General features: G+C 44.0%; 1 protein-coding gene and 1 long non-coding RNA gene across 5 annotated transcripts in view; one reads left to right on the top strand and one right to left on the bottom strand.

The window, feature by feature from the left end:
- The window catches only part of STN1 (STN1 subunit of CST complex), a 44,262-nt gene extending 18,312 nt beyond the window's left edge, over positions 1 to 25,950 (top strand). For all 4 annotated transcript variants that reach the window (XM_032281527.1, XM_032281525.1, XM_032281529.1 and 1 more), the window contains 6 exons: positions 2,661 to 2,822; positions 3,880 to 4,003; positions 5,148 to 5,319; positions 10,965 to 11,087; positions 14,611 to 14,683; positions 20,742 to 25,950. In XM_032281527.1, coding sequence (XP_032137418.1) covers positions 2,661 to 2,822; positions 3,880 to 4,003; positions 5,148 to 5,319; positions 10,965 to 11,087; positions 14,611 to 14,683; positions 20,742 to 20,899 — 812 coding nt within the window. In that variant the 3' untranslated portion in view covers positions 20,900 to 25,950. The remainder of the gene's footprint in view (positions 1 to 2,660; positions 2,823 to 3,879; positions 4,004 to 5,147; positions 5,320 to 10,964; positions 11,088 to 14,610; positions 14,684 to 20,741) is intronic.
- LOC116553892 lies at positions 6,929 to 19,019 on the bottom strand. Its single transcript, XR_004269955.1, has 3 exons — positions 18,932 to 19,019; positions 12,876 to 12,877; positions 6,929 to 6,963 (listed from the first exon to the last, which is right to left on the bottom strand). It is a non-coding gene; the product is annotated as an uncharacterized LOC116553892 (long non-coding RNA).
- Positions 25,951 to 26,224: the final 274 nt, after the last annotated feature.

Raw genomic sequence — 26,224 nt, 5'->3', positions numbered from 1 at the left:
AGAGTACAAGGAGAAAACCTAAAAATGATTCTCATCATCTTTAAATTGTTCCCAACTAGCCTATTCTCTCCTTTTAATTTAATTGCCCTTAGTTTAAAAGCTTTCCATTGGAAGGTGGCCAGCAAAGACTGATTTTTTAAACAAAATTTAGTCTGAGTCAAAATCATGTTCTAGTCAATGAATGTATAAGAATATAATATTAGCTCCCATAAATGTCACATCGAATGTACCATTTGGACTTTGCTTATGAGTGAAGTTCAGAAATTGCCTGGCCCTGCATATTAGAACGTTAAAGGGGATTTATCTTTCATGATGGAATAGACACTGAAAGTGAAGTTCTGTCAGGCTCCAGTCTGCACATTATATTCATTAAATTACACAGCTTGAGACTCCTTGTGGCAATTTGGCTCCCCCTTTAAGTGAAAGGTGGGCCTCTTTTTCTCAGAACAACCATCAGTCTGATCATTTCAGCGGTGCCATGTGAAGCATTTACTATTACCTATAATGTCTGCATAATGGCAGTGAAATTTATAAATACCTTTAAAATTCAGCCTAAGTAGAAGAGGACCTGGGGATGGGAACACAGACGGGATAGCCTTTTGAAAAAGTAGCATTTGGGGATTTTTAAGAAACCCAGTAAGCTCTGAGCAGCAGTAATGCTGATTGCATCCAGGTTCCTACCTCTCACTCACTGAATGCACAGAGTTCTCTGTGCTCCCTATGTTGCTGTCTCCCTGGCCATAGTAGGAGTGTTCAAGGAAAAATAATGCTTCTGCACATTACAGAGCCACTGTTGTCAAAACTGTATTAGGTTGATTTTGATGAAGGACTTGTGCATAAAGAAATACGGAGAGTAGATCGTCTTGTATAAGGAGACAGCCTCTCTTGCAATTTAAAATCAAAATAAGATGTATGGAATAATTATGTATTTGTTAAGGTATTAAAAATCCAAATGACTGAAGCTGGTGTAAGAGTTGTGAGCATGCATGCATTGCTGACGACATTGTCTAAAAACAGAGGGGCTTGATCATTTTTTTCTGGCAAGCATTCTGACAATATGTAATGAACTGTAAACCAGTTTGTAATTTTTTATCTAGTAATAATCTCGAATGAAAGACGCCAAAGAAAACAGGATGTTTTTTCTAGAAGGTTTAATTATTCATGATCACAAATAGCTTACATTTATTGAGAATTTCCTATAAATATGGAATTGTGCTAAGTGCAGAATATGTGTTCAATTAGATCATGCATAACAACTGTATGTATGAGGTAGACTCTACTGTTACCTCCATTTCATAATTGAGGAAACTGAAGCATAAAAGGAGAAAGGAAACTGAGGCACAATGAGGTTAAGCCGCCTCCCAAGGTCACACAACTAGTAGGAGGTAAACTGAGATTCAAGTCAGGCGTTTCTGACTCCAATAGCCAAATGCTGATGGCTAAGCTGTACTGCCCCTATACAGTGCTAGTGACAAAAACCAAAGTAAAAAATGATAAAACTGTACCTATAATCTCAACTATTCAAGAGATTGAGGTAGGAGGATCGCTTGAGGCCAGGAGTTCAATTCCAGCCCAGGCAATATAGCAAGACCTTGTCTCTAATAAACATGAAATGCTTGGCTGTGTAGCTGCTTTGGACACATATGTGTATTTGAAATTATGGTAGGCAGAAAAACAGAACATAAAGTCCTTTACACACACCAGCTGTAACTGGGAAATGTGAGTATCTTCTTGGGGCAGGCAGCAGAGAATAAAGGGTAAGTGGAATGGCTCTGGAGCTAGAGACTGCCTGGGTTCAAACTCCAGCCTTGTCTCTAACTAGCTGTTTTGTTTTGGGCAAGCTGCTTGACCTCTCTGTGACTCAATTTCCTCATCTCTAAAATGGAGCTAATAATAAGCAGGAGTGGTTTTGAGGACTAAATGTGCTAATACATTGTAAAGTCCTTAGAACAGCACCTGTAGTACCCAGATGTTCGTGACAATTTGTCTTCTTACTTAATACAATTTGGAAGTCAAGTAGTGGTACAAGTTATTTAGAATTGAGTGTACATTGGGTTCTTTTCATCATGAAGTTAGTTGCTTGAATATAGTTTTAAGTAATATGTGTGTGTGTGAGAGAGAGATAGAGAGAGAGAGAGTGTGTGTGTGTGTGTGTGTCTGTGTGTCTGTGTGTCTGTGTCAGTGTCAGTGTCTGTGTCTGTGTTTGAGAGAAAGATTAGCCTAGTTCCCCAACAGAGATGAGAGAGGTGAGAATTGGGATGTTGAGCACTCAGGTGGGACAAGTCTCCTCGCAAGGACATTTGAAATGTTGTTTAAAGCTATTACTACCATACTTCGCTGAACTCATTGCACAGAATTCGTCTCGGGGCCATGCAGAGCTGGTTGACTGCACTGGCAATATAAGGCAGGAGGGAAGCCCTGGGGTCTGTCGGAACTTGCCTGCTGGACTTCAGTCTAGACTCCGTTCCCTTCACCCTACTCTTGAATAATTACAGTTATACCTTTTTCTCAGTGGAGGACTCCAAAAGGATTTCCTACAGTAGAATAAGTAGAATAGATAAGCGTATTATGTTGGTCTTACCCTAAAACTATCTCGCAGATGTGGTAGAGTGATTGTATTATAACTTTTTCTCTTTCCTTCTGGCTCCAAACTACTACAGCTGCTCCAAGTGCAGCAAGAGAGCTCAGCTTAACCTCACAACTTAAGAAGCTACGAGAAACCATTGAGCAGAGAACAAAGATAGAGATTGGGGACACGATCCGAGTCAGAGGCAGCATCCGCACGTACAGAGAAGAGCGAGAGATTCGTGCCACCACTTACTGTAAGCACACGATATTTCTACCAAATTGGTGGTTTTTCTGGATGTGCGTCCAGTAAACCTGTTGTTCAGCTGGAAGTCAAACTTTCAAAAAGTTAAGATTTAACTATATTTAATGAGTGAATTACATTGTTTAACATGCTTTCTTTAGAAAAGCAGCATTTCTTAATTTTATTTTGAAGAGAGCTAATTATAAGTTGGGAAAGAATATGAATTATTTACTATATATATGGTTGGCAAGTTTATTCGGATGACATAATAGAGTTTACAAAGCACTTTCAAGTTCAAAATGTCAATCCATTGGGGCAAAATATGAATATTCGTCAAAATAATGAAAATTTCTTTATTTTTCTCTGTTTTTTATTTTTTGAGATAGGGTCTCACACTGTTGCCCAGGCTAGAGTGCAGTGGCACAGTCATAGCTCACTGCAGCCTCAACTTCCTGGGCTCAGGAGACTCTCCTACCTCAGTTTCCTGAGTAGCTGGAACTACAGGCATGTACCACCACACCCAGCTAATTTTTGTATTTTTTGTAGAGATGGGGTTTCGCCATGTTGCCCAGGATGGTCTCAAACTCCTGAGCTTAGGAGATCTGCCCACCTCAGCTTCCCAGAGTGCTGGGATTACAGCCGTGTACTGCTATGCCTGGCCAGAAATTTCTTGAACACCATTAAGTCCATTAATAAATGAAAACAGCTAATCAGAAATATGACAGTTCCCAATCATCTTCCCTTTGCACCGTGCTGGCTAGTTTTCAGTTGGAAATCTCAGGGACAGCCCCTGCTGTCCACCAGAGGAGGAGACAAATCAATACATTGACGTGCTTTCCTGGTTCCTTGGCCCTGGCCAAGCCCATGACACTTAGGGCATCGCGTTCCCTCATGCAGGATGACTGGGAACCATGTAGTGCATCTACCCTATGTTCCCTGGGCACTCATGAGGAAGGAGGCCCACCCAGCATCTCATTTACTGTTGTCCTAGCAGCCTTTTGGGCCCGGAAAGAACGGATCTCAATGTAATTTGTAATTTCTGTGGCATCTTTTTTCCGGTCACTCGTTAGATAAAGTGGATGACCCAGTGTGGAACATTCAAATCGCAAGGATGCTTGAGCTGCCCGCTATTTACAGGAAAGTTTATGACCAGCCTTTTCGCAGCTCAGCCCTAGAGAAAGAAGAGGCACTAAGGTAAGTGGTGCCTTATCACTGCCAAGCACGTGTCCATGGCAGGAAAGCCAAACAGGGGGAGCCCAGATGCTAGGGTCAGCCTGGGTTCAAATTCCGAATCATCTATCTATGTGCTATGGGGCTCTGGGCAAGTCCTCTAACCCTCTCTATGCTTCAGTTTCCTCATCTGTAATGTGAAGAGAATAATAGCACAGATGTTCTCGGGTTGTTGTGAGGAAATTTTGTGTGTAATTGGAGTCACTGAAGGAGGAGTGGAGACAGGAACAGAGAAAAACACTGAAGAAATAATAATGGCTGACATTTTTCCAAGTTTGATAAAAACTTGAAACTCACAGATCCAGGAAGCTTAAAGAACCACAAGGCAAGAAACCTGAAGAAAACTGTACCAAGTCACCTCATAATCAAAGTTAATTTATACCATAGCATGTCATAATGAAAAGCCTGTTTTTAAAAAATTTACACTGGTCATTCTTTACCAGGGATGATTTTACTCTTTTACATGGGAGAGAAAAAAACCCAGGAGAAATGAGAATGTGTAGATATTCGCTAATATATGCATAAAAGAACTCTGAGAGGAGAGCAAAGAACAGCAACAGCAGCTCCCTCGGGGGTGAGGACCGGAGGATAGGACAGGAAGAGGATAGAAAGGAGATTTTCACTGCTTACCCTTTCATGGTTCTTAACATGAATATATTATATATTCAAAAAAGTATATTAAAAGCACAAACTATAGACTCATATAAAAAGTAAAAATTCTCCATTTTCCTGTCTCCTGCCTCAGCATCATTCCCCAGAGGTTACCAATGCTCATGTGTCTTTAAATTGGTTTCTTCTGTGCTTACACAAGCATGAATAGTCACCCATACATTTGATGGGTTTACATTTGTTTTTTTTTTTTAAATATAAAAATAGGACCATACCTTACATGCTGTTCTGCAGTTTGACTTTTTTCTCCTAATCTGTCATGAATGTCTTAGTTCCTGGAGTACAACCACATGATGTTCACTGTATGAATTACCCTTTATATGAAAAACAAACACCAGTATAGTGTTGCATTTTCTAGCTCACTTTCTGTTTTTTATACACCAAAGAGGAGCAAAGGAGATGGCTTTCTGCAGAGCTCTTTAAAACTTTCCCTTGGCAGCAATCCAGGCACCCTGGACCTCCCCAGTCTCACGAGTTTGCTGAGTGAAAAAGCCAAAGAATTCCTTATGGAGAACAGAGTGCAGAGCTTTTACCAGCAGGAGCTAGAAATGGTGGAGTCTTTGCTGTCCATTGCCAATCAGCCTGTGATTCACAATGCCTGCTCCGACCAAGTGAGTGCACCATGCCCATGTGAGAATTCTGGTTCCCTGCCCCAGATCAGCTGCAGGGTGTGGGAGAAAGTGACCATGGCATGAGGATTCACAGAGTTGACCCATGGAATGGAGGGGATGGTTGCGTCACACATTATTTCTGTCCTGGAAAGGTCATTGACCACTAAGAATTTGAAATGAGGCATAAGGCTGGACCTGTCCCTTCCCCCTCCTTACTTAATCTTTTTTTTCCTAAGAGACAGAGTCTCTCTCTGATGCCCAGAATGGTGATTCTCCTGCCTTGGCCTCCCAAGTGGCTGGGACCACAGGCATGTACCACCATGCCTGGCTAACTGAGATAACTTTTTCTAAGAGGAATAAAAAATTACTTAAGTGTTCCTTGAAATTTTACTTATAAACGAGACTGAATACAACTCGGTCTTTCTTTAAACTCCTAACACTCAATGGGTTAATCTTATTCTGAAAAACAGCAAGTCATTAGAAACCATGGTTCCAGTTCAAGAATCATTTTGCTGATCAATAAATCGTCTTGGATGGATAATACCTCCTCTCATCTACTTCTCTGTCACTTGATTTCTACTGAGATTAAACATCCATCTCAATGAATACTAACAACCTAGTACTATGGACCTTAGACTATTATTTTCTTTTCTACTCAAATATTAAGTGTAATAAGATTAAGTAAGGAGGGGCCAGGCGCAGTGGCTCACACCTGTAATCCCAGCACTTTGGGAGGTTAAGGTGGGCAGATCACTCGAAGCCAGTAGTTCGAGACCAGCCTGGCCAAAATGGTGAAACCTTGCTTCTACTAAAAATACAAAAATTAGACAGGGTCTGACTCTGGGCGACCCTCTCCCCTGACTGTCACCCAGAGTGAGACCCTGTCTCAAGAAACAAAAAGTTGTCTCCATGTTTTTACCCCTAGTATTACTTAGGTAACTTGTTTGGTTGCTTGGTGTTGACGTATTTCTTGGAATTAAGAATTATTTGAGACATTGGTTTTCGGCTTTCCCTTTCATTACAGTTTTAGGTTTGTTGTTGTAACATGACTCATTTATTTATTTTCTTTATCCCACCAGGGAATGATCTCAGCTTAAGTGCCCCTCCTTGCCCTCCCTGGCCATCTATCTGCTCTGATTGCTGCATGGCTCCTCACTCTTACACCCTGTTTTCATATCTGTGACATCACCGGTCTTTTTTTGTTTGCCTGCCTATTCTTTCATCCGAAGTTAAGTTCTGTGAGAGCAGAGGCCTTGTCTGTCTTGTTCTTTGTTCTCTACCCAGGGCCTAGAACTGGTCTGGCATAAAGCAAGTTCTCAGTAATTATTTGCTGATTGAAGGAATAAATGATTTTTTTTTTTTTGAGACGGAGTTTCGCTCTTGTTACCCAGGCTGGAGTGCAATGGCGCCATCTCGGCTCACCGCAACCTCCGCCTCCTGGGTTCAGGCAATTCTCCTGCCTCAGCCTCCTGAGTAGCTGGGATTACAGGCACGCGCCACCATGCCCAGCTAATTTTTTGTAGTTTTAGTAGAGACGGGGTTTCACCGTGTTGACCAGGATGGTCTCGATCTCTTGACCTCGTGATCCACCCGCCTCGGCCTCCCAAAGTGCTGGGATTACAGGCTTGAGCCACCGCGCCCGGCCTGGAATAAATGATTTTTAAAAATTCATATCATCCCACAAAGTGTAAAGGTAAACGTCAGTTTCTTCCCATCCTCCCTCTCACTCCCTTTCCCCAGAGACAGGCACCAGTACTAGTCTCTGGAATATCCTTCTGGAGATAGTCTGTGCTTATATGAACTCTAAGTCATTGTAGCCCCTTCTGTTTTACGCAGATGGTAGCATGGCGTAGTATACTAAGAGAGACCTCACTTTTCATTGACGTGTGTCTTATAGATTTTTTCCTAGTCGTACTACAGGTTGGCCCCTACAGTCTTTTGTTACGTGTACCATCATGTGTTTGACCAATCTCTCCATTCCTGAACTGTTTAGATGTTTTCTGATCTCTTGCCATTACCAGGAGGGCTGCTGTTGAATACCCTTGCTAGGTAACATAAGTTGTTTTTGATTTTGGTGGAACAGATACTGAGTCACATCCTGACCTCCTGGGCATGACCACTGCTTCTCAGTTTTGTTTGTGCTCCTAATTATCTCTTCTGGGCAACAGTCTGATGTGCCCAGTGACCCATGATTTCATATGGGGAGATGAGGGATATCGTTTCAGCAAACACCAAGGTGGAAAGGGTCATGACTGGCTGCTTTGTTCTTTGCCAAGGTTGCTTCTAAACAGTTGCAGCGCTCCAGCTGTCTGCTGACCGCAAGATTGACATTCTTCCCACTTAATCATTTAGAGGCGGCTCAAAGCCAAATTGACCTCCTAGGACTTCTGATGATTCTATCAGCATGTTTGGAAAGAAACCTTAAAGCTTAGTGAAGACGATATTTTTCACATGAAACCAGCTCTTCTGTGATAGCTATAATTAAGTAAAGAGAGAGACTTAAGCGCTCTTTGAGGACTAAAAGACTCCTCCATTCAAAATGATCTGTGGGGAACTTCTGGCGTGGTATCTTTTTGAAGATGCTTAGAGCAGAAACTTGTGTCTGCCTAGTGCTGTATGTTTAAAAAGAATTGAATATGGCATTCATTATATTTGTTTTGTCTTTAGAAACTCTTTTTTTTCCCATCAATTAGGAATTAGTCCCGCACATTGCTTTGGGGAGGTCAGTGTGATTAAACTGAGTTCTGTTTAATAACTAAAGGTGCTTTACAATGAGAGTGAAACCCTAGATCCTTTGGCACTTTCTGTTGTCATGCAGATGAAAGCTTAACAACAACAAAAATCATTGTGATAGAGTTTTAGTTTAGAGGCAGATAGAGAGCAGGCTTGAATGTTTCCTCCTTTTTTTCATAGTGGCCCTTCTTAGCAAATCCAGAAACATGATAAGCAGGGCTTGCAAAACCATTGTTTTTTTGACAGCTGGATGAATGTTGAGTTTGTTTGGGAATGAAGACTATATATATTTCAGGGATCCACCCAGTTACTGACCTGAGATGAGGAGAGGCTTGGTAAGGCTCAGTACGTTTAGCTAGTCACTATTTTTTTTTGTCTGTGAGCAGTTTCGGTTTCCTAAATCTGATGAGTCTGTCATTGCTCTTTTGAAAAAGACAAGAAAGACACAGATCCCAGTCCAGGAAAAGCTGCTGGCTAGAAGAGACGATTAGTGGCTTTACCCTTGAGACTATGCGTTTTATAACTAGGCCAAGGAAATATGTCCCAAGGTCAGCTGAGGCAAATGTTTTTGGAAAGGAAGCTTCACGTATTGTTTATATTTACAGAGAGCCATTTCTGTTGAGTCCTCCTTGTTCACAGCTGAAACTGTGTTTTTAATCTCCCAGGCCTAGCATTCTCTCTTCCTGCTACTTGATCTTACTGAAATCTGGGAGGGAGAACTAGGTTCTTTATATGGTTTGGGGATAACCAAAAGTCTTTTTTTTTTTTTTTTTTGAGACGGAGTTTCGCTCTTGTTGCCCAGGCTGGAGTGCAATGGCGCGATCTCAGCTCACCGCAACCTCCGCCTCCTGGGTTCAGGCAATTCTCCTGCCTCAGCCTCCTGAGTAGTTGGGATTACAGGCACGCGCCACCATGCCCAGCTAATTTTTTGTATTTTTAGTAGAGATGGGGTTTCACCATGTTGACCAGGATGGTCTCGATCTCTTGACCTCGTGATCCACCCATCTCGGCCTCCCAAAGTGCTGGGATTACAGGCTTGAGCCACCGCACCCGGCCCCAAAAGTCATTTGTAAAGACAGGAATGATCATGTAATAATCATCTCTAGCTTCCAATTTATTTCTATCTTGCTAAGAGATGTAATAAACCTAATCCTTAGGATCCTTATGTGAAATTGACTAAAGAAGATAGATCTCCTTAAAATTATAAAGATTAGTTTCTCCCTAGCCCCCACTGTCCCTCCCCTAGTCCCCCCCACAGACTAATTTAAATTAAAAAAATTTTTTTAATTTAAAAGAATTTAATTAAAAAATGATAAAGATTAAGAAGTTATGAAGGCTTGCAAAGGAGTGTCTATTGTGCCAATGGTGTATCCCCTAAGAGCACTCATGTATGAAATTAAAAACAGTTTTGCCCTAAGCCTCTGTGACTAAAGAGATGTGTGACTGAGGATTGCTAGGTGAGGTGTTTATTCTAAACATACCCAGAGAGCTTTTTGCCTGTGGAAGTTGTCAAATATTTCCCAGCCTTATTCTCCCTTCAGAATAGAAGCTTTCATTACCTGGAATGTTTGTCAGTTTTGGGGCCCTAATGACAAGGTTCTCCAGCTTCTTCTTTTAAGGAAAAACTTAGACTGTTAATTCAATTAAGAGTGTTAGGCTGTTATTGATAGCCCAGGAGAGCACATTTGTGAAAAATCACCAGGATCTACTAGAGTAACAAAAAGCCTGTTTGGGAGGCCTCTTCTAGAAAGAGGTTTCTTTGGGGTGGACCTGTGAGCACAAGATCTGTAGAGGCTCTTTCCTTTCCCCTTGAGGAAATGTCATTAGCAAATCTCAGCCACTCTTTCAGCACCTGTGGGTGCTGCCCCCACGTAGCCTTTGTAAGCACCTTTCAATAGAGGTAGGACTTGCCCTTCAATGCTTTTTTGGAAGCTTTGGCACATTTCTTTGAAGCTCTGATCTTTTTAATGTCTTGACAAATTTCTGTCACATTAAAAATGGATCTGTACTTTGAAGGGCAATTGTTGTTCACCATTTTCTTTGTTTTAGGAGGGAATGGAAAATCCCCAATGGAATAATAAGAGGGATACACACTCTTTAATGGGAATTTGTTTCCATTCATCTCACAGATATTTTATCGGTCACCTAACACATGCTAGGGACGAGGTGGCCAAAATGAAACAAAGTCCCTGACTCAAGAAGCACCCCATCTGGTCAATCATGGGGGGACATAGCTGATAGCCTCGCTTCCTCGGGGATGAGAAGCAGGATGACGCTCCCCAGGCAAACCTGTCACTAGAGCAGGGAAGTATAGTGAACATGAGGGGGAGAGCTGACAGCAGCAGAGGTCCCTTCCAGGTGGGGACTGTGCTTTACCCGAGGACTGCATCTACCTTCAGCCTTGTGGAGTCCCCTTGGTGGATCTCTATACAGCCTCCATCATCCTCCATTTAAAATAAGGAGTCTATTTAATACTTCATGCTGGAATCCCCAAATTAATCCAACATACGTAAAAATCTTTGAAGTCCCTAAGAAGAGATTGTATACAGCCGCAATTTTAATAGAAAAGGGGGCTAATATATATACAGTATTTGGTTTTGTATAAAAAAATAAGTCAAAGATTGCCCAACAGTAAAGGTAGCTTTTTTATTCTGTACTACACAGTGTGGAGTTCAGAAAAAAAAATCACAACTAAGGTATGGACCAGTTATGACAGATGACCTGCCAGGGCACACTTCACAGTCCTCCTTAAATACCATCTTGCTAGGCCGGTACATACCAGGATCTTTTTGACTCAGCAGATGAAAGTCCTGTTGGGTGAATTCATGAACCAGCTGGTCTAGGGAGTTGCTCTCAGGTGCCATAAAGTGAGACTTATTTCTTTTCTTTTTTTCTTTTTCCTCTCTACACAGGTGAATTTGAAGAAGGACACCACTTCCAAGGCAATTCATAGTATATTTAAGAATGCTATACAGCTGTTGCAGGAAAAAGGACTTGTTTTCCAGAAAGATGATGGTTTCGATAACCTATACTATGTAAGATACTTGCAACTTAACTTTTTTCCTTCACGGCTTCAATTAGAAATATATTTATTGCTTATGAATAACCTAATTGTTCTTAAAAATTATTAAGGAGGAAAATAAAATCAGAACTGAAAGTTGGCTCTTATCCTTCCCCAAGGTATCTCTTTTAATAATACAGTTGACCCATGAACAACACAAGTTTGAATTGCACGGGTCCACTCATATGCACTCTTTCAACCAAACACAGATGGAAAGTACAGTATTTGCAGATGTGAAACCCACATATGAGGAGCACTGCCCTTTTGTATGTGCAGGTTCCACAAAGCCAGCTTCAGTACTTGAATATGTGGATTTTGGTACACATGAGAGTCCTGGAACTAATCCACCAAGTATACCGAGAGACAACTGTATATCCTTCTAGACATTTATTTGTACATGTACAAATCCATACATATACAAATATGCTCCTGTGACTTTTTAGTTGTTTCAAATCTCTGGCTTATGCAAGAATCTTTTTGTTTTGTAAAAAGTCTGATCATGTTCTAAATTAGCATTTCTTGATCTCAACACTCTCTGTGCTAGGTGATTGATTGTTGTGGGAGCTGTCCTGTGCATTGCGGGATATTTAGCAGCATCCCTGACCTTCACCTACTAGATACCAGTAGCAGCACCCCAACTGTGACAACCAAAAATGTCCCTGGACATTGCCAGATGTTTCCTGGGAGCATTGAGACTTGCTACTAGAAATAATGCTCTGCAGTTTTTTTGGTACCACAATAACACATCACAGGCACCTTTCCGTATTAGTAGTTATAAATCTACCTCATTCTTTTTAAAATCCTCAGGGTATTCCGTATAATGGGGACCTGCAGTGTATTTTTTAGCCATTCCTTTTTGATGGATACTTAACGGTATTTCTAACTTTTACTGTCACAAATAGTGTTGTGTGGCCATTTTTGCACAGCTGTGTTTGTGAACTCATGTCAATATTTCTGTAAGATTGACTCTCTCTTTTCTTTTTTCTTTTTTTTTGAGAGAGTCTTGCTCTGTTGCCAGGTGCCAGGCTGGAGTGCAGTGGCATGATCTCGGCTCACTGCAACCTCCACCTCCTGGGTTCAAGCAATTCTCCTGCCTCAGCCTCTCAAGTAGCTGGGAATACAGGTGCACGCCACCACGCCCAGCTAATTTTTGTATTTTTTAGTAGAGATGGGGTTTCACCATGTTGGCCAGGATGGTCTCGATCTCCTGACTTTGTGATCTGCCCATCTCGGCCTCCCAAAGTGATAGGATTAAGATTGATTCTTTAAAAAGGAGCTCCTGGAGCAGATGGCATGGCCATTTCAGCTTTTGCCGACACAGTGTGATGGGCCTGCCTGAAGGCTGTACCAGTTGACTCACAGCAGAAGTACAGGAGCTTGTTTGCCTCACTCTTCCCAAGTTGGCTCACGCCTGTAATCCCAGCACTTTGGGAGGCTGACGCGGGTGGATCTCGAGGTCAAGAGATCGAGGCCATCCTCGTCAACATGGTGAAACCCCGTCTCTACTAAAAATACAAAAAATCAGCTGGGCATGGTGGCGCGTGCCTGTAATCCCAGCTACTCAGGAGGTTGAGGCAGGAGAATTGCCTGAACCCAGGAGGCGGAGGTTGCGGTGAGCCGAGATCGTGCCATTGCACTCCAGCCTGGGTAACAAGAGTGAAACTCCGTCTCAAAAAAAAAAAAAAAAAAAAAAAAAAGTTTGCCTCTTGCTACATACCTTCAATATTGGAGGAACTAAGCTGGAAATGGGCCTTCTCAGGACCACTGGCATCAGTGGATATGGACTCAGTTATGTGCAGTTCTCCCAGAGACCGTTCAAATTCTGCTGTATCCCAGAAGTCTTACTTGTTTACAAGGCAAGATTCCTGAGGGAAGCTTTTCTTAATAGGACATTTCTTGATACTGACTTACGCTAGTGACTCCCCACTTTAGAGAGGTTTTAGAAATTACAATACCATTTAAATAACTTTTGAAACAGGTATCCCCGTCTATATAAGGGTGAATGTCATCTACACCATCGTAGGATGGGAGTCCTGGCATGGGAAGGCTGGGTGGGAGTTGGTTGCTTCCTGGAAGCTGGAGAAGCTCATGGGGGCAGCTCACCTTGAGCCCCGCTCTGGGACACACATTTCCTCCCAGGCCTTTTAGAGCACAGCCCTTCCTGGGGAGCGGCAGTCGAGGGCAAGGCGTGGCAGGGCTTGGCACTTCCTCCTGTGAATCATTGTGATCAAGCACAAATAGATCTCTTATCGCCATCTCTGACTTCACCCCTCCATTGCTTTGTAGTCGCCTTTCTCCTGAAGCCCTGCCTCAGGGAAATGATGATAATAAAGTCAACATTTCTGTTTGTCTAGTGCTTTCCTGCGTTCAGCAGCTCTCACAGGTGACCTTGTTTAATCTTCGTCATAACCTTATGAGCTGAGAAGGCAGGTGTTCTCAGGATGCCCCCTCCTGTAAGGCAGGTTAGACAGGCATTCCTGGGCTGTCTTTAAGGAGGAAACTTACAGCTGTTTGCATGCTTACCTTCTTTCTTCCTTTCTTCCTCTTTTTTTCTTTCTTTCCTATTCTTTCTCTTTTTTATTATTAGATTCATTATGGAACATGTAGGTGAAACCTGTTGTGTGCTGCTTCTCTCTTATCTGAGCTGGTTGAAAAAGACTAAGTTGGCCAGGCGTGGTGGCTCATACTGTAATCCCAGCACTTTGGAAGGCCAAGGCAGGTGAATCACTTGAGGTCAGGAGTTCGAGGCCAGCCTGGCCAACATGGTGAAGCCTCATCTCTATTAAAAATACAAAAATTAGCTGGACATGGTACCAGGTGCCTGTAATCCCAGCTACTCGGGAGGCTGAGGCCGAAAAATCACTTGAACCTGGGAGGTGGAGGTTGCAGTGAGCCACGATTGTTCCACCGCACTCCAGCCTGCGCAACAGAGTGAGACTCCATCTCAAAACAAGAAGACGACTAGGTTGTGTCTGCCTTTGAGAGCAGAAAGTGTTTCAGTGATAGGCTAGCTTTACTCTCCTGCTAGCTTGTCCTTGCAGGGGTTTTTGTTTGTTTGTTTTTCTTGTTTTTTTCCTTGTGGCTGAAAGAAGCAAGAAAACTGATGTAACACAAGATAGGTATCAGGGCCCAGAAGGAGTCATGGGGTGGAGATCAGAGGCCCTGATCACTCGTACCTCGCTCAAAAATATAACAACAAATAAAATAAATGTGTTATGAGCATTGATCAAGAAAGTTAGTTGCTCCTTTAAAGTATATAATTCCAGCTTTTTTTTTTTTTTAACCTCATTGCCCCAATTAACCAACTTCCAAGGACATGTCCTCTAGGCAGAACTGGTTTGACACTGGGCCAAGTATCGAAAACCACATTATTGGTGTAGGGAAGATGATTGTTATGAAATCTTTAGAAACTATCCTGAATACTCATTTGGGAGTCTAGATGACACAACTGCTATGTTACCTAAGAACACTGTCTCTCAACTATTTTTCCTATTTAGGTAACCAGAGAAGACAAAGACCTGCACAAAAAGATCCACCGGATTATTCAAGAGGACTGCCAGAAACCAAATCGTAAGTGGTGTAATGTACAAGTGATGCCCTGTCTCCCAGGGAGCACTGGATGGAGAGTCAGGAGACCTGGGACTTTTCCCAGTATTGCCTTGGAAAGGCTATAGTCGAGGTACCTGCCCTCTCTGAGCCTCCATCTCCTCTCTAAAGGAGTAGGCTAGCACAGTTGTGACCTTGGCTGTACATAAGATTCAACCTTGGAGCTCTCTATAAACATTCACAGCCCAGATTCTACCCTGGGGATTCTGTTTCTATAGAAGATGAGGTGGGGGCGAAACAGGGAATTCTGATACAGTGAGGTAAGGTCACCACACTAGGACGTTTTGATGTCATTCTGCTTCTCATGTTCTCTCTGATTTGTGTTATTTCTTATTTCATGCTTGCCCCTTTTCTTTGAACACAAACCTGACATTTCCCTCTATTCTAACATCAAAGGCTTTCAGCGTTGGAAGGAATAGTTCTAGACATGACAGTTTATGAACGGTATAATTCAGTCATCTTGGAAACTGATAATTTGCAAAAGAAATGGTTTAGAAAATAGTTTCAGTGGAGTTAGTTCAGCCCCTAGTGGTTAGACACTGAAACTGTAACCAGTCTGACAACAAACATACTGTTTCCACACTAGTTAGAAAGAGAAAAAAGCTTTAGTCCCATCTTTAAATCCTATGTAAACTGATTGGTCTTAAAGGTGAGTTTTGAAAGTCTAGCTTTTGCAAGCATATTCTATAATAATAAGTGTTGGAAAGGTTTGTTAATGACCGCAAGCTCCTGATCTGCCAATGAACTCCACCTCCAGTCCTTCAGCCCATACGTCCCTGGGGCCTGGACCTGCGCCAGGTTGAGTGAGTGGGTGAAGCTGGACCAGGTTTCCAGCCCCGGTGTTTATGGTATACAGCCCTAGTTAGCCTTTAAGAAGCCATGAGGTCAGATCCCAGAGTGGTATGACGACAGCTCTTAAAATAAACTCAAAGCAATATATTATTTCAATGCAAGTGAATGGACTTGGTTCACTTCATTCAAAACAATAAGAACAAGTATCCTTTAGTTGAGAGAAAAGCCCATCTGTCCACAATTGAAGGAGCTTTTGAGAGCAGTGCAGTGTGGGATTCCTCAATCCAGGAAGGGATGAGAAGATGCTCCCAAGATAACATCCCTGCAGTCACCCTAGTCTCCGGCCTCCTGGCCAGATTCTTTATTTTCATCTGCATTAGGAATGGAATGGATTGAAGCCTAGGGCTAGAAAAGTCCATGAGAGGAATTCACTTTTCATTTGGATATGGCTGCCTGAGATGTCCTGAAAGTGGCAGGTTCAACATCTACCCACAGGCCAGCTCATCAAGTGGACAGGCTCTGCCACTCAGTCTGTAAATGGGGGCCTCTAAAAGCCACTAGCCAATATCCTGGCACTACCACACTCCCAGGAGCTGAATTCTGGAGCCTGAGTTACTGAGAATGCTGATAAAAGATGTCACAGGGACTGTGTTGGAACCTGCTGTGACCACCCTGCTTCATAATTTCATAACATAGCAATTCAGAATAGTAATGTATGCCTCTCATAAAAAGCCAAGCAGTGCAAAAATACACATCCAAAAGCCAGACCCCCTCCCAGCACTGAGCCCCAGCTTCTGTGTTCCCCTCTCCAAAGGCAGTGGTTATTAGTTACTTGCATATCCTATTGGATATGTGTTTTCTATAAAGGATAAACTATACAGATATGCACTTACAAACATAACTGTATAGTTTATCCTTGATAGAAAACACAAGTGAAGTTTAGCCTACATTATACGTTATCCCGCTGGGCGCTGTGGCTCACACTTGTAACCCCAGCTCTTAGGGAGGCAGAGACGGGAGGATAGCTTGAGCTCAGGAGTTCGAGACCTGCCTGGGCAATATAGCGAGACCCTGTTCTCTACAAAAAGGAAAAAAACAAAAAGACAAAACAAGTATATATATATATATATATATATGTTGTCCCACACCTTGTATTTTAGATCTAACGTTGCCTTCTAGAGCTCATTTGGCAACAGTACACATAAAAGTGTCTCTGTCTTTTCCTTAGCTGGACAGTATGCTGTTATATGTATAGGTAAATATCTGACCCTCGATCTAACCATTCCTACTGGGCCTTTCTAACCTTTCCTACAGAACATGGCCTGGAGTTTTTCCTTGTCAGAACGATTGGTAGAAGGACTTGAAGTATTTCGTCATTTATGAGTGTCATGCAAAGGCTAACCCATCAATAATGAAAGGACTGTGGACATCAAGCTGTCTTAGGTCCCTGAAGGATTGATACTTGTTTTCTGAAGATGGGCAGCGTGGTGGCATTGTTAGGAGCTGGGTTCTGGAGCCACCTTGCCTGGGTTTGAATTCCGGCTCCGCCACTTGGTAGCTATGTAATGTTGGGGAATTGCTTTGGGTTCTTTAAATGCAAAGTGGGGAAAATAATGGTACCTACATGATGGGTTTTTATGACAAGTAAATGAATTGGCATTTAGAAAGTTAGAATAGTACTCAGCACATAATTATGATACAAAAAGTGTTAAAAATGAAGTTCTCTTTCCTAATAGCACAAGTGATAGTCCCTGATTCTCTAGCCTGGAGGCCTGAAAGCTCACCCTCTGCTTGGTTTAATATTGATCTGGAAGGAAGCAGTTTCAGATAGAATCTGTGTTTGGATTTTGCTCTAATATTGTTGGAGTAAAGTTAACAAAATCTGGATTTTGGCCTTCAGTATGGGTATGACAATCTCAAATAATCCGATTGTATTTGCTAGGCATAGGGACATTCTTCTATTTGATCAGCAAATCATTTCACACCTAAGAAAATTAACATTTGGGCCAGGCTCAGTGGCTCACGCCTATAATCCCAGCACTTGGGAGGCCAAGGCGGACAAATCACGAGGTCAGGAGTTTGAGAATAGCCTGGCTAACATGGTGAAATCCTGTCTCTACTAACAATACCAAAATTAGCTGGGTGTGGTGGCAGGCACCGGTAATCCCAGCTACTTGGGAGGCTGAGGCAGGAGAATCACTGGAACCTGGGAGGCGTAGGTTACAGTGAGCCAAGACCGCACCATTGCACTCCAGCCGGGGCGATAGAGCAAGACTCTGTCTCAGAAAAAAAAAAAAAAAAGAAAAAGAAAAAAAAATTAACATTTGATGAGTTCCAAATTGGAAGCCTTTCACTAAATGTTACTTTATACCATTAGCTTTTCAAAAAGCTCCCATGTATTTAGCTCAGATTCATTTTTTAATATCCTAGAGCTGAAGAGAACTGCTTTTGGTAGAAAGTGAATATCAAATAACACTACTCATACTGGAGGCATTCTTTTTTTAACTTACAACAAACTTTTTAAAAAGACTTAAAGAAGTTTAACCTTTGGGGCCGGGCGCGGTGGCTCACGCCTGTAATCCCAGCACTTTGGGAGGCCAAGGCGGGTGGATCACGAGGTCAAGAGATCGAGACCACCCTGGTCAACATGGTGAAACCCCGTCTCTACTAAAACTACAAAAAATTAGCTGGGCATGGTGGCGTGTGCCTGTAGTCCCAGCTACTCAGGAAGCTGAGGCAGGAGAATTGCCTGAACCCAGGAGGCGGAGGTTGCGGTGAGCCGAGATCGCGCCATTGCACTCCAGCCTGGGTAACAAAAACGAAACTCCCTATACACAAAAAAAAAAAAAAAAAAAAAAAGAAGTTTAACCTTTTGTAGTTATATCTGAAATGTATCTTTATATCATTTCGGTCTCTAGAACAGCAGCATTTTTGGTTTCTGGTGGAGGTATGATGGGGTATAGTATGAATGAGGCTACATGCAAAAGTTCTTGGGAAAATATAAGGGGCAGTTATCACTGCTCATGGAGATGCATCATGAGATAACCATGTCTGCCAGGCAAACACTTTTCAGAAAAATCTGCTTCGGCTTGTGGGTATGTTCCAGAAGAGTCGAATTATGTCATTGTACTAACAGTGCAGAGCTTCTTGCTGGCTTTTCCTTCTTTTACTGTTTTCTAATAGTTTCTCACTTAGAGAAGAATCTAAGGCCGGGCACATTGGCTTACTCGCATAATCCCCATGCTTGGGAGGATTGCTTAGGCCAGGAGTTCGAGACCAGCCTGAGCAACATAATAAGACCTTGTCTCTACAAAAAATAAAAATTAAAAATAGAGAGGAGTCTAAGAGTCTAAGTTCATGTTACCCATATGACTGGAAGATCACTTTTGAACAGCCTCACCAGATAACCCTCAGCAGAACAGCCTTTCTGAATAAACAGTTGAAGGCCTCTGAGACAGTCATCATCGCTGCTTCGGGCCCCACGGATACCTATAAGTCATCTCGATCCCCTGAGTTCTAGCATCCAGGCCTCACAGAAACTAAGAGCTGAGCAGCACTAAATTCCCTGTGCTCCTCCCTGCTGTGTGCAGGTCTGTGTGGTTGGAGCCCTTCACCCTCTGCCATCAGACCTGTCCTGCCATCGCTGGCTGGTCAGCTTTTCCTCCTTGGGAGTCTTTTCTTCTCGGGAAGGGCTGAAGCTTCTCTAGAGCAGGAACTAAGTAAGTTATGTTCATCTTCTTGGGTTATGAATATGATGAACCAAATCATAGTGGTTCCCTGGTCTCTCATCCACACAGCCACCCTGAGAAGGAGGTGGTTTTGTTCCAGGAGCCACTTTGCCCTGGTTGTAGAGCCAGGCTTGAATTCAGGTGTCCACTGGCAGCGCTTGATCTGCCAAGCTCTACTTGCCCCTCCTTGCTCAGCACTGCGCACATACTAGGTGTTCAGGAAGTCTGTGGAGTGAATGTTGAAGGAACAGCCTGGAAGTGTGGACGCCAGCAATCCCAGTCGGGAGGAGTAATGAGTGGACACAGCCACTAGAGGTCAGAATTTAGCAAATCTTTGTTAGCCCAGGAGCTGTCTCTGAGCCTTAGGGCTGGAAAGGCCTTGGAAGTGGTTTTCACCACAGCTGAGAACACTGAGGCCTAGGGATGACTTGCTCATAGCCCCAAAGCACAGCAAACCTTGAACCATGCTTTGCCTTACACCACAATACCTCCTCGAGCACCTTCCTAAAGCCTAAAGCATTTTTCACCTGAAAACAGCATTCAGTGACTGTGCGGAGCAGCTTTTGTGTGCCAGGTACTAGGTGTACGGCAGAGAGAGACCACGCCTGGCCCTATAGTGGAGCTTTACCTGTGACAGCTGGGGAGGGTTTGCTTTGTTAAGCTATAGAGTGTGGATTATAGTGTTCAATGTGGCATTATTAGGCTAATTGATAACTACTTGTGGCAGTAGCAAGCAGTTTCAGAGGTGAATACATCGTGAGGAGTAGGGCGTGATTGCTGCTTCATTGTCGTGCCTTTCTGGGCCTGAAAATTAAAAGGACTTGCATTCTTCAGATAAAAGTTATTTTCTCATTACCAATGTTCTAAGTCATTGATTTCAACTAGGAAAGAGGTTACTAACTCTGAATTTGTATTGTATACCAGATGGTCCTAGTGTTGGGCAGAGGGTAAGAGATTGCTGGGAATACAGCAATCACAGATAAGACTTTTGGAAGCCAGGAAGAGAGGAATGAGAACAGGCCAAAGGTAGAAATCCCTTCTCACCTCGCAGCCCCATCAAATCAGGACTTAGGGGAAGGCATACAGAGGCTGCAGCAAACCAGCTCTGCTGTGAGTCTCAAGAGGGCTCCATGGGAAGCTAGAGGTTTGGCACTGAGTAGGTTACACTTATACCTGTAATTACCCCAGAGAAAAAAGGCTTATCACGCACTAAAAATCCACTGGGTTATGGGTCAAAAAGTCTTTGATTGAGAATCCTTGAAGGTTGAAGTTCAGGGTCCTGAGCAGTGGCTTCATATTGCCATGGTGACATCAGGGGCCTGAGAACAGGTGTTTCTGTTTTGTGTCTGTGATCACGTAGATCATGCATCTCAGACTTTAATGTGCATCAGGATCATCTGGGGATCTGGTCAGACTACAGGTGCCAAGTCAGGAGGTATGGAGAGGACAGGGGAGGGCCTGACAGTTGTGTCCACGCTCAGCTACCTGCCTTTTTCCTGCAGACGTGGAGAAGGGCTGTCACTTCCTGCACATCTTGGCCTGTGCTCGCCTGAGCGTCCGCCCAGGTCTGAGTGAGGCTGTGCTGCAGCAAGTTCTGGAGCTCCTGGAGGACCAGAGTGACATTGTCAGCACAATGGAGCAATACTACACGGCGTTCTGAGGAGAGACACGCAGACCAGCCGGGCAGGACAAAGACAAGGTGGCATTCACCCCCAGGGTCTGACTTTCAACATCATGCAGGGGCTTATCTGTCTGGAGCCAGTTACCTCATAATCGACTATCAAATACGCTTATTTAGGGAATGGGATTTGGCATAAATGTTGTTGGCTGCCTTCTATCTACTGTGTCCTTGGGGTATGAAGACTTTGATCTCAGCCATGACACATAAGAAAACCCTCCCTGTTGACCCCCTGGCTGGACTGCGTGTTGTTCACGGAGCAGAATGGGGAGGAAACAGTGTTGGCAGCTTAACTGGTGTGTGTGGTTGGGGTCTCTACCACGGCAGAAGGATACCACGGGGTGGTGAACATTCAGGAACTGAAGGGCATGTGGCCTGATCACACAGTTCTAAGCTTTTCAAAAGTTCAGGTTATCAGAGACCTTCCTGTGAGCCTCTCTCGCTGGCTAAGACCCAGTTTAGGGGAGTACTTCTCCCTGGATGAGTGTCAGTTTCTTACAGTTTCTGTGGCTTAGGCACCAGCAGTGGGGTTGAGACCTGGGTTGATGCTATTTACAGACCTGCCCAGAGATGGGAATAAATAGAGATCCAAGGCATGACTATGTGTTTGTCATTTTCCTTTGGAATTGAAAGGTGTCCAAGTCCATTTCCCTGCACTGTATTACAGAGGTGCGTGACAAATACATTGTCCCTCGATGCCCCTGAAGATCACGGAGGCAGTCAGCCAATTGCCTGGCAGGCGGTAGATGTTATTTTCAGGGTTGCCGCTGAGTGTGCAGGATGTGCTGACACCATCCAGACAAAGACTCGGTTTGTGCCCAGACAGGTGATGGAGTCATGCTTTTGCTCAGAATGACAAGGTAAAGGAAAAACATCTGAGGTATGTTGTAGGCCTGTTCTGACAGCAAAATCACAAATCCAGCCAGCAAAAATAAAGTGTGGAGAAAGATTTGAAGTTAATTACAGTCATTTCACGGAAGGCACTGCCTTCGTCTGCCGCATTTGCTCTTGATGTAATAAACTCTTTGTGGCTCAGCCGGAGGTCCTGCAGGCCTGGAGAGTTGCTCCTCTCTCTGTGGAAACAGGACAGTCTTTATATGCAGAAGTCCGCTGCAGCTCGATATGTCAGGCTGAGAGCTAGGATCCGTAGATTGCCTCCTGTCATAGACTTTTCTAATGACACAAAGCTTTGCTGATTTCTAACAGTGATTATGTAGTGGCTGCCCTGTGTCTGCCCTGTATCTTCCCTGTGTACAGAAGGGTCCTCAGAGTAGAGTCTGCCTGGATGTCCTGGGCAGTTCTTCCTTGAAGTCAGCAGCTGTTCCACGTGGAATATGTCTTTGATTAGTGGGGCTCCCCAGGAAGGAGTCCAGAGTCAGAAGGTAAAAAGGACATATGCTTGCATACAGCAACTCTGCTCTAGGAGATGACCACACAAGTGTGAAAGGATGCTTGCACAAGATGCTCACTGTTGTGTAATCTAGAATTCTGTATTGGGGAAAATACTAACCTACAGGGAAAAAGTTATTTATGGTTCATGGGCATGATGAAATACTATGCAGCCATGAAAAAAGGTGATGGAAGCAGGCGGACACTGTTGCCATGACACTGTTCCCAGTAGACTCAGGGAAGTAAACAGAGTTGTAGATCTGTTTCTGTAGTATAACGCCATTATCCACAGCTCCCTGTGTATATGTATGTATCTGTAGAGAGAGAGGGTATGTTTCTGCATGGAGGTCTTTATAAATGTAGCACATATATATACATACATACAGTCGACCACTGCTTTCTCTTGGAAGGGAGTACTTTCCAAATTTGGCTTTCAGGACACCGAGCTCTCTGGTTGCTCCTTCTCAGCCTCCTTTGCTCAGTGCTCTGCCTCCCTCAGGGCTCAGCCCCAGGCCTCTTTTCTATCTGGCTTGCTTCCTGGGGTGTCTCCAGCGACCACATGGATTATACCATCTATATGCTGTCCACCTCCTCAATTTAAACCCAGAATGGGCCTCTTCCCTGAAATGCAGACCCCTACATCCAGCCTGCTACTGATATCTCCACTTAGGGTCTCTAATGGACATCACAAACTTTATAGGCCCAAAGCCAGGCTCCCAATTCCTCCTGACCCCAGACTTGCTACAGGAGGCAGCCAAATGCCTAGGCAGAGAGGGGCGGGTCCCAAGTGAAACCCCACCTTCAAGCCAAGAATGGCCTGAAGGCTGAAAGACAGGACTGCTAGTCCTGGATGAAACCTGTGACCCAGAGAGAGAACTTCTGTTCCTGTTTGCCCACCGTTTCCCAATTGATTCTTTCTGAATAATGCCTTTTCACCAGTCGAATGTTGCCTTTTTCAATACCACCTAGGGCCTGCCCCCTCCCACCCCCCGCACATTCTGAGCCCATAAAAAGAACAGACTCAGCCATATTCCCACCTTCGGGGGTAGGGGGACTACCCCCGCATCCCCTCTCTGCTGAAAGCTGTTTCATCACTCAATAGAACTCCCTTCCTTGCTCACTCTTCCACTGTCAGCACATTCTCATTCTTCTTGGGCACTGGACAAGAAATCAACCGGTGTGTAAGCCAGACTTGGCCTGGGCAGGCGAAGTGGACAGGCCGTCACCTGCAGCAGGTAGCATGGTCAGGCGGGGCGTCACCAGCCAGAGGTCCCTGGCTTGCAAAGTGACTGAGAAAAAAATTCTGCATCACTCCTTTGGAAAATTTCCCTGATTCAGGAAGAGGCAGCTCCATCATCCAATTGCTCAAACCAAATCCATTGGCTTCTTACTTTCCATCATACCTCATATCCAATCTGTCTGCAAGTCATTTTGGCTCTCCCTTCAGAATATCTCCAGAATCTCTAACTGTTTCCCCCTCCTCTCCGGCCTCCTGACAGACCCCCTGCTTCTGCCCTGACCCCTCTTGGGCTGTTCACAGCACAGCAGCCGCCCTCATCCTGTTATGCTCCCAGTCTCCCACGGCCTTTGGTCTCACCCCAGGTAGGAGCCTGAGGCTGCACAGGGGTCAGCTTGGCTCCGCTTGCCCCGCCCTCCTGCCCTCCCAGCCCAGCCGCACAGGCCTTGCTGCAAACATACCTCGGCATGTTCCTGCCTTAGGGCCTCCCTCTGCCCTCTTTCCAGTCTTTACTTGAGTGTCGCCTTCTCAGCAAGGCCTGCCCTCATTCCTCTTTGGCTGTTTGCAGCCCACATCCTGTCCCCCCTCCCAGAACTCCCTTTCCTGCTTGATTTTTCTTCACAGTACTTGATACCGGCTAACACACTCCATGGTTTCTTACTTGCCCTGTTTATTATTTTTCCCCCAATAGACAGAATGCTCCATGGGGGCAGAATTCTGTTTTGTTTCCCTCCATATCCCCAGCACCTATAACAGTGCCTGACACATTGTCTAAGCAATACAATCAGTAAGTGTGTGTCTGGCTGCCTTCCAGGTACCAGTGTCTGCCTCTTTCCTGGTGGGCGGGGGAGTGCTTTCTCGCATATCTTGGTAGGCCCTATGCAGGCTGGAAGTGCTGAGAAGTCACACCCCCAGGGAACAGCCTCAGCAATAGCACCTTGGGTATAAATGCCCCAGCTCCCTCACCCTCAGATAAGCATTGCCGAGGCACATGTCCCACACTCTTTTCCAGAGTTCCTCCACGGGACTGAGCACCATCCATCCACCCACAGGAGCAGCTGACCTGATAACCACCTGTCTCACCCTCCCTGCCTTACTTCCCCGCTCCCCATTACCACTTGCTGTACCTCCCAAGTGCATTTCTTGCTTTCCAACCTCTGTCTCAGGATTGGCTCCTGGATGAACACAAACTAATACCATCTTCACAAATATATTTGGGAAACACTGGATGAATAATTATACATATCAGATAGATTACTAGAAATGCTCACCAAAGCGATACACTTGTTACCTCTACAGGGTGAGATCTCAGGTGCTTTTTACCCCACATAGCTATCCTGTGGCATTTTCATAATTAGCAAGTGCTCACTCTTCCACTGTCAGCACATTCTCATTCTTCTTGGGCGCTGCACAAGAACTCAACCAGTATGTAAGCCAGACTCTGCCTAGGCAGTCTCAAACTCCTGACTCCTTGTATAATTTCTTCAAAAATTATAAAGCTGTTTCCCACTCCCCACCCCACACTCATGTAACCTGAAATGTGAGTAAACCAAGAACGAGTTAGGCCTCTTTCTTCTACAGCAACATCAGAACTCTGAGAACATGATGGAAACTCTTAGAAAACTCTCTGGAGCTAACCACAGTTGGGTCACTGCTCATGTACTGAAGAGCAACCAGAGGATTCCCCTGAAAAGGAGGGAAACTGAGCAAACATTCTCCAGTTCTCTTAGTGTGCACATGTTTTGGGAGGTATGAACCCCACATGTAGCTTGAGTAGGCAAGAAGACAAATAGTGCTACTGTCTGGTCAAGGATTTGTTTGAAGAGCCATGATTATTCCCATATGGTAAGCTACCAGAGCTCCCATCCCTGTAAGACACTTCTTTCTCATTATATTCTCCTCTGATGGCGTGCCAGGATGCTGGCCAAGAGAAGCCAAGTGGAAAGAAGGCTGTTCAGTGACAAGGAACCCAAGACTTGGTGCCAAGGACTGAAACCAAGTAAACTTGTAATTTTCCATGGTGGAAACATCTACACTTTCTCATTGGTGGCCTCTACAGCAGTTGCCCCAAAGAAGTATCTCATTGTTTTCTTTACATTTATGTGAAGCACACAGGCAAACTCAGAGAGACTGTGATAAGGCTTACTGGAGACATGTGCCCAGGTGCTGGGGGAAAAGCAGGACCGTCCTGTAGGGAGGTGGTGTCTGTGGACAAAGAACTCCGCAGTGCTTGTTATTTGAGTGATTTCCACTGGTAGAGGCTCTAAATGCAAGCCCAAACTCCCCCGTAAGTGAGTTTTCATTGTAATCCAGATTTTTTTTTAAATCAGCCTACTCCTATTGAACTTTCACTATTATTTATTAACTCTACTGTATTTATTAAATAAACCTAAATAGGTAAGTTACAGCACAGCAAAAGGTTCTGTGTTTCCCAACATTCTAAATCAAACTCCAAATTCCTGAAGAGGCTCTGGTCCTTTCCTGTATGTCAAACTTAATGATAGGTTTTCATTTTGGAGCATAAAGAGAGGGATTTTGAAGACCATGGCATAGCCCAGGGGTTTTTGGATAGAGATAGTAAAGTGGTATCTCCATTCAGACTGAATTGAGAAATGTCAATGTAAATTAGTGAAAAATCTGGGTTTGAAATAGTGCTGTTTTATTACTTCAGATCTACCCAG

The sequence above is a fragment of the Sapajus apella genome, unplaced genomic scaffold (assembly GCF_009761245.1).
Source record: "Sapajus apella isolate SASKATOON/1434 unplaced genomic scaffold, GSC_monkey_1.0 scaffold13, whole genome shotgun sequence".
Taxonomy (NCBI): domain Eukaryota; kingdom Metazoa; phylum Chordata; class Mammalia; order Primates; family Cebidae; genus Sapajus; species Sapajus apella.
The sequence above is the reverse complement of the archived record's forward strand: the minus strand, read 5'-3'. Positions and strand labels throughout refer to the sequence as shown.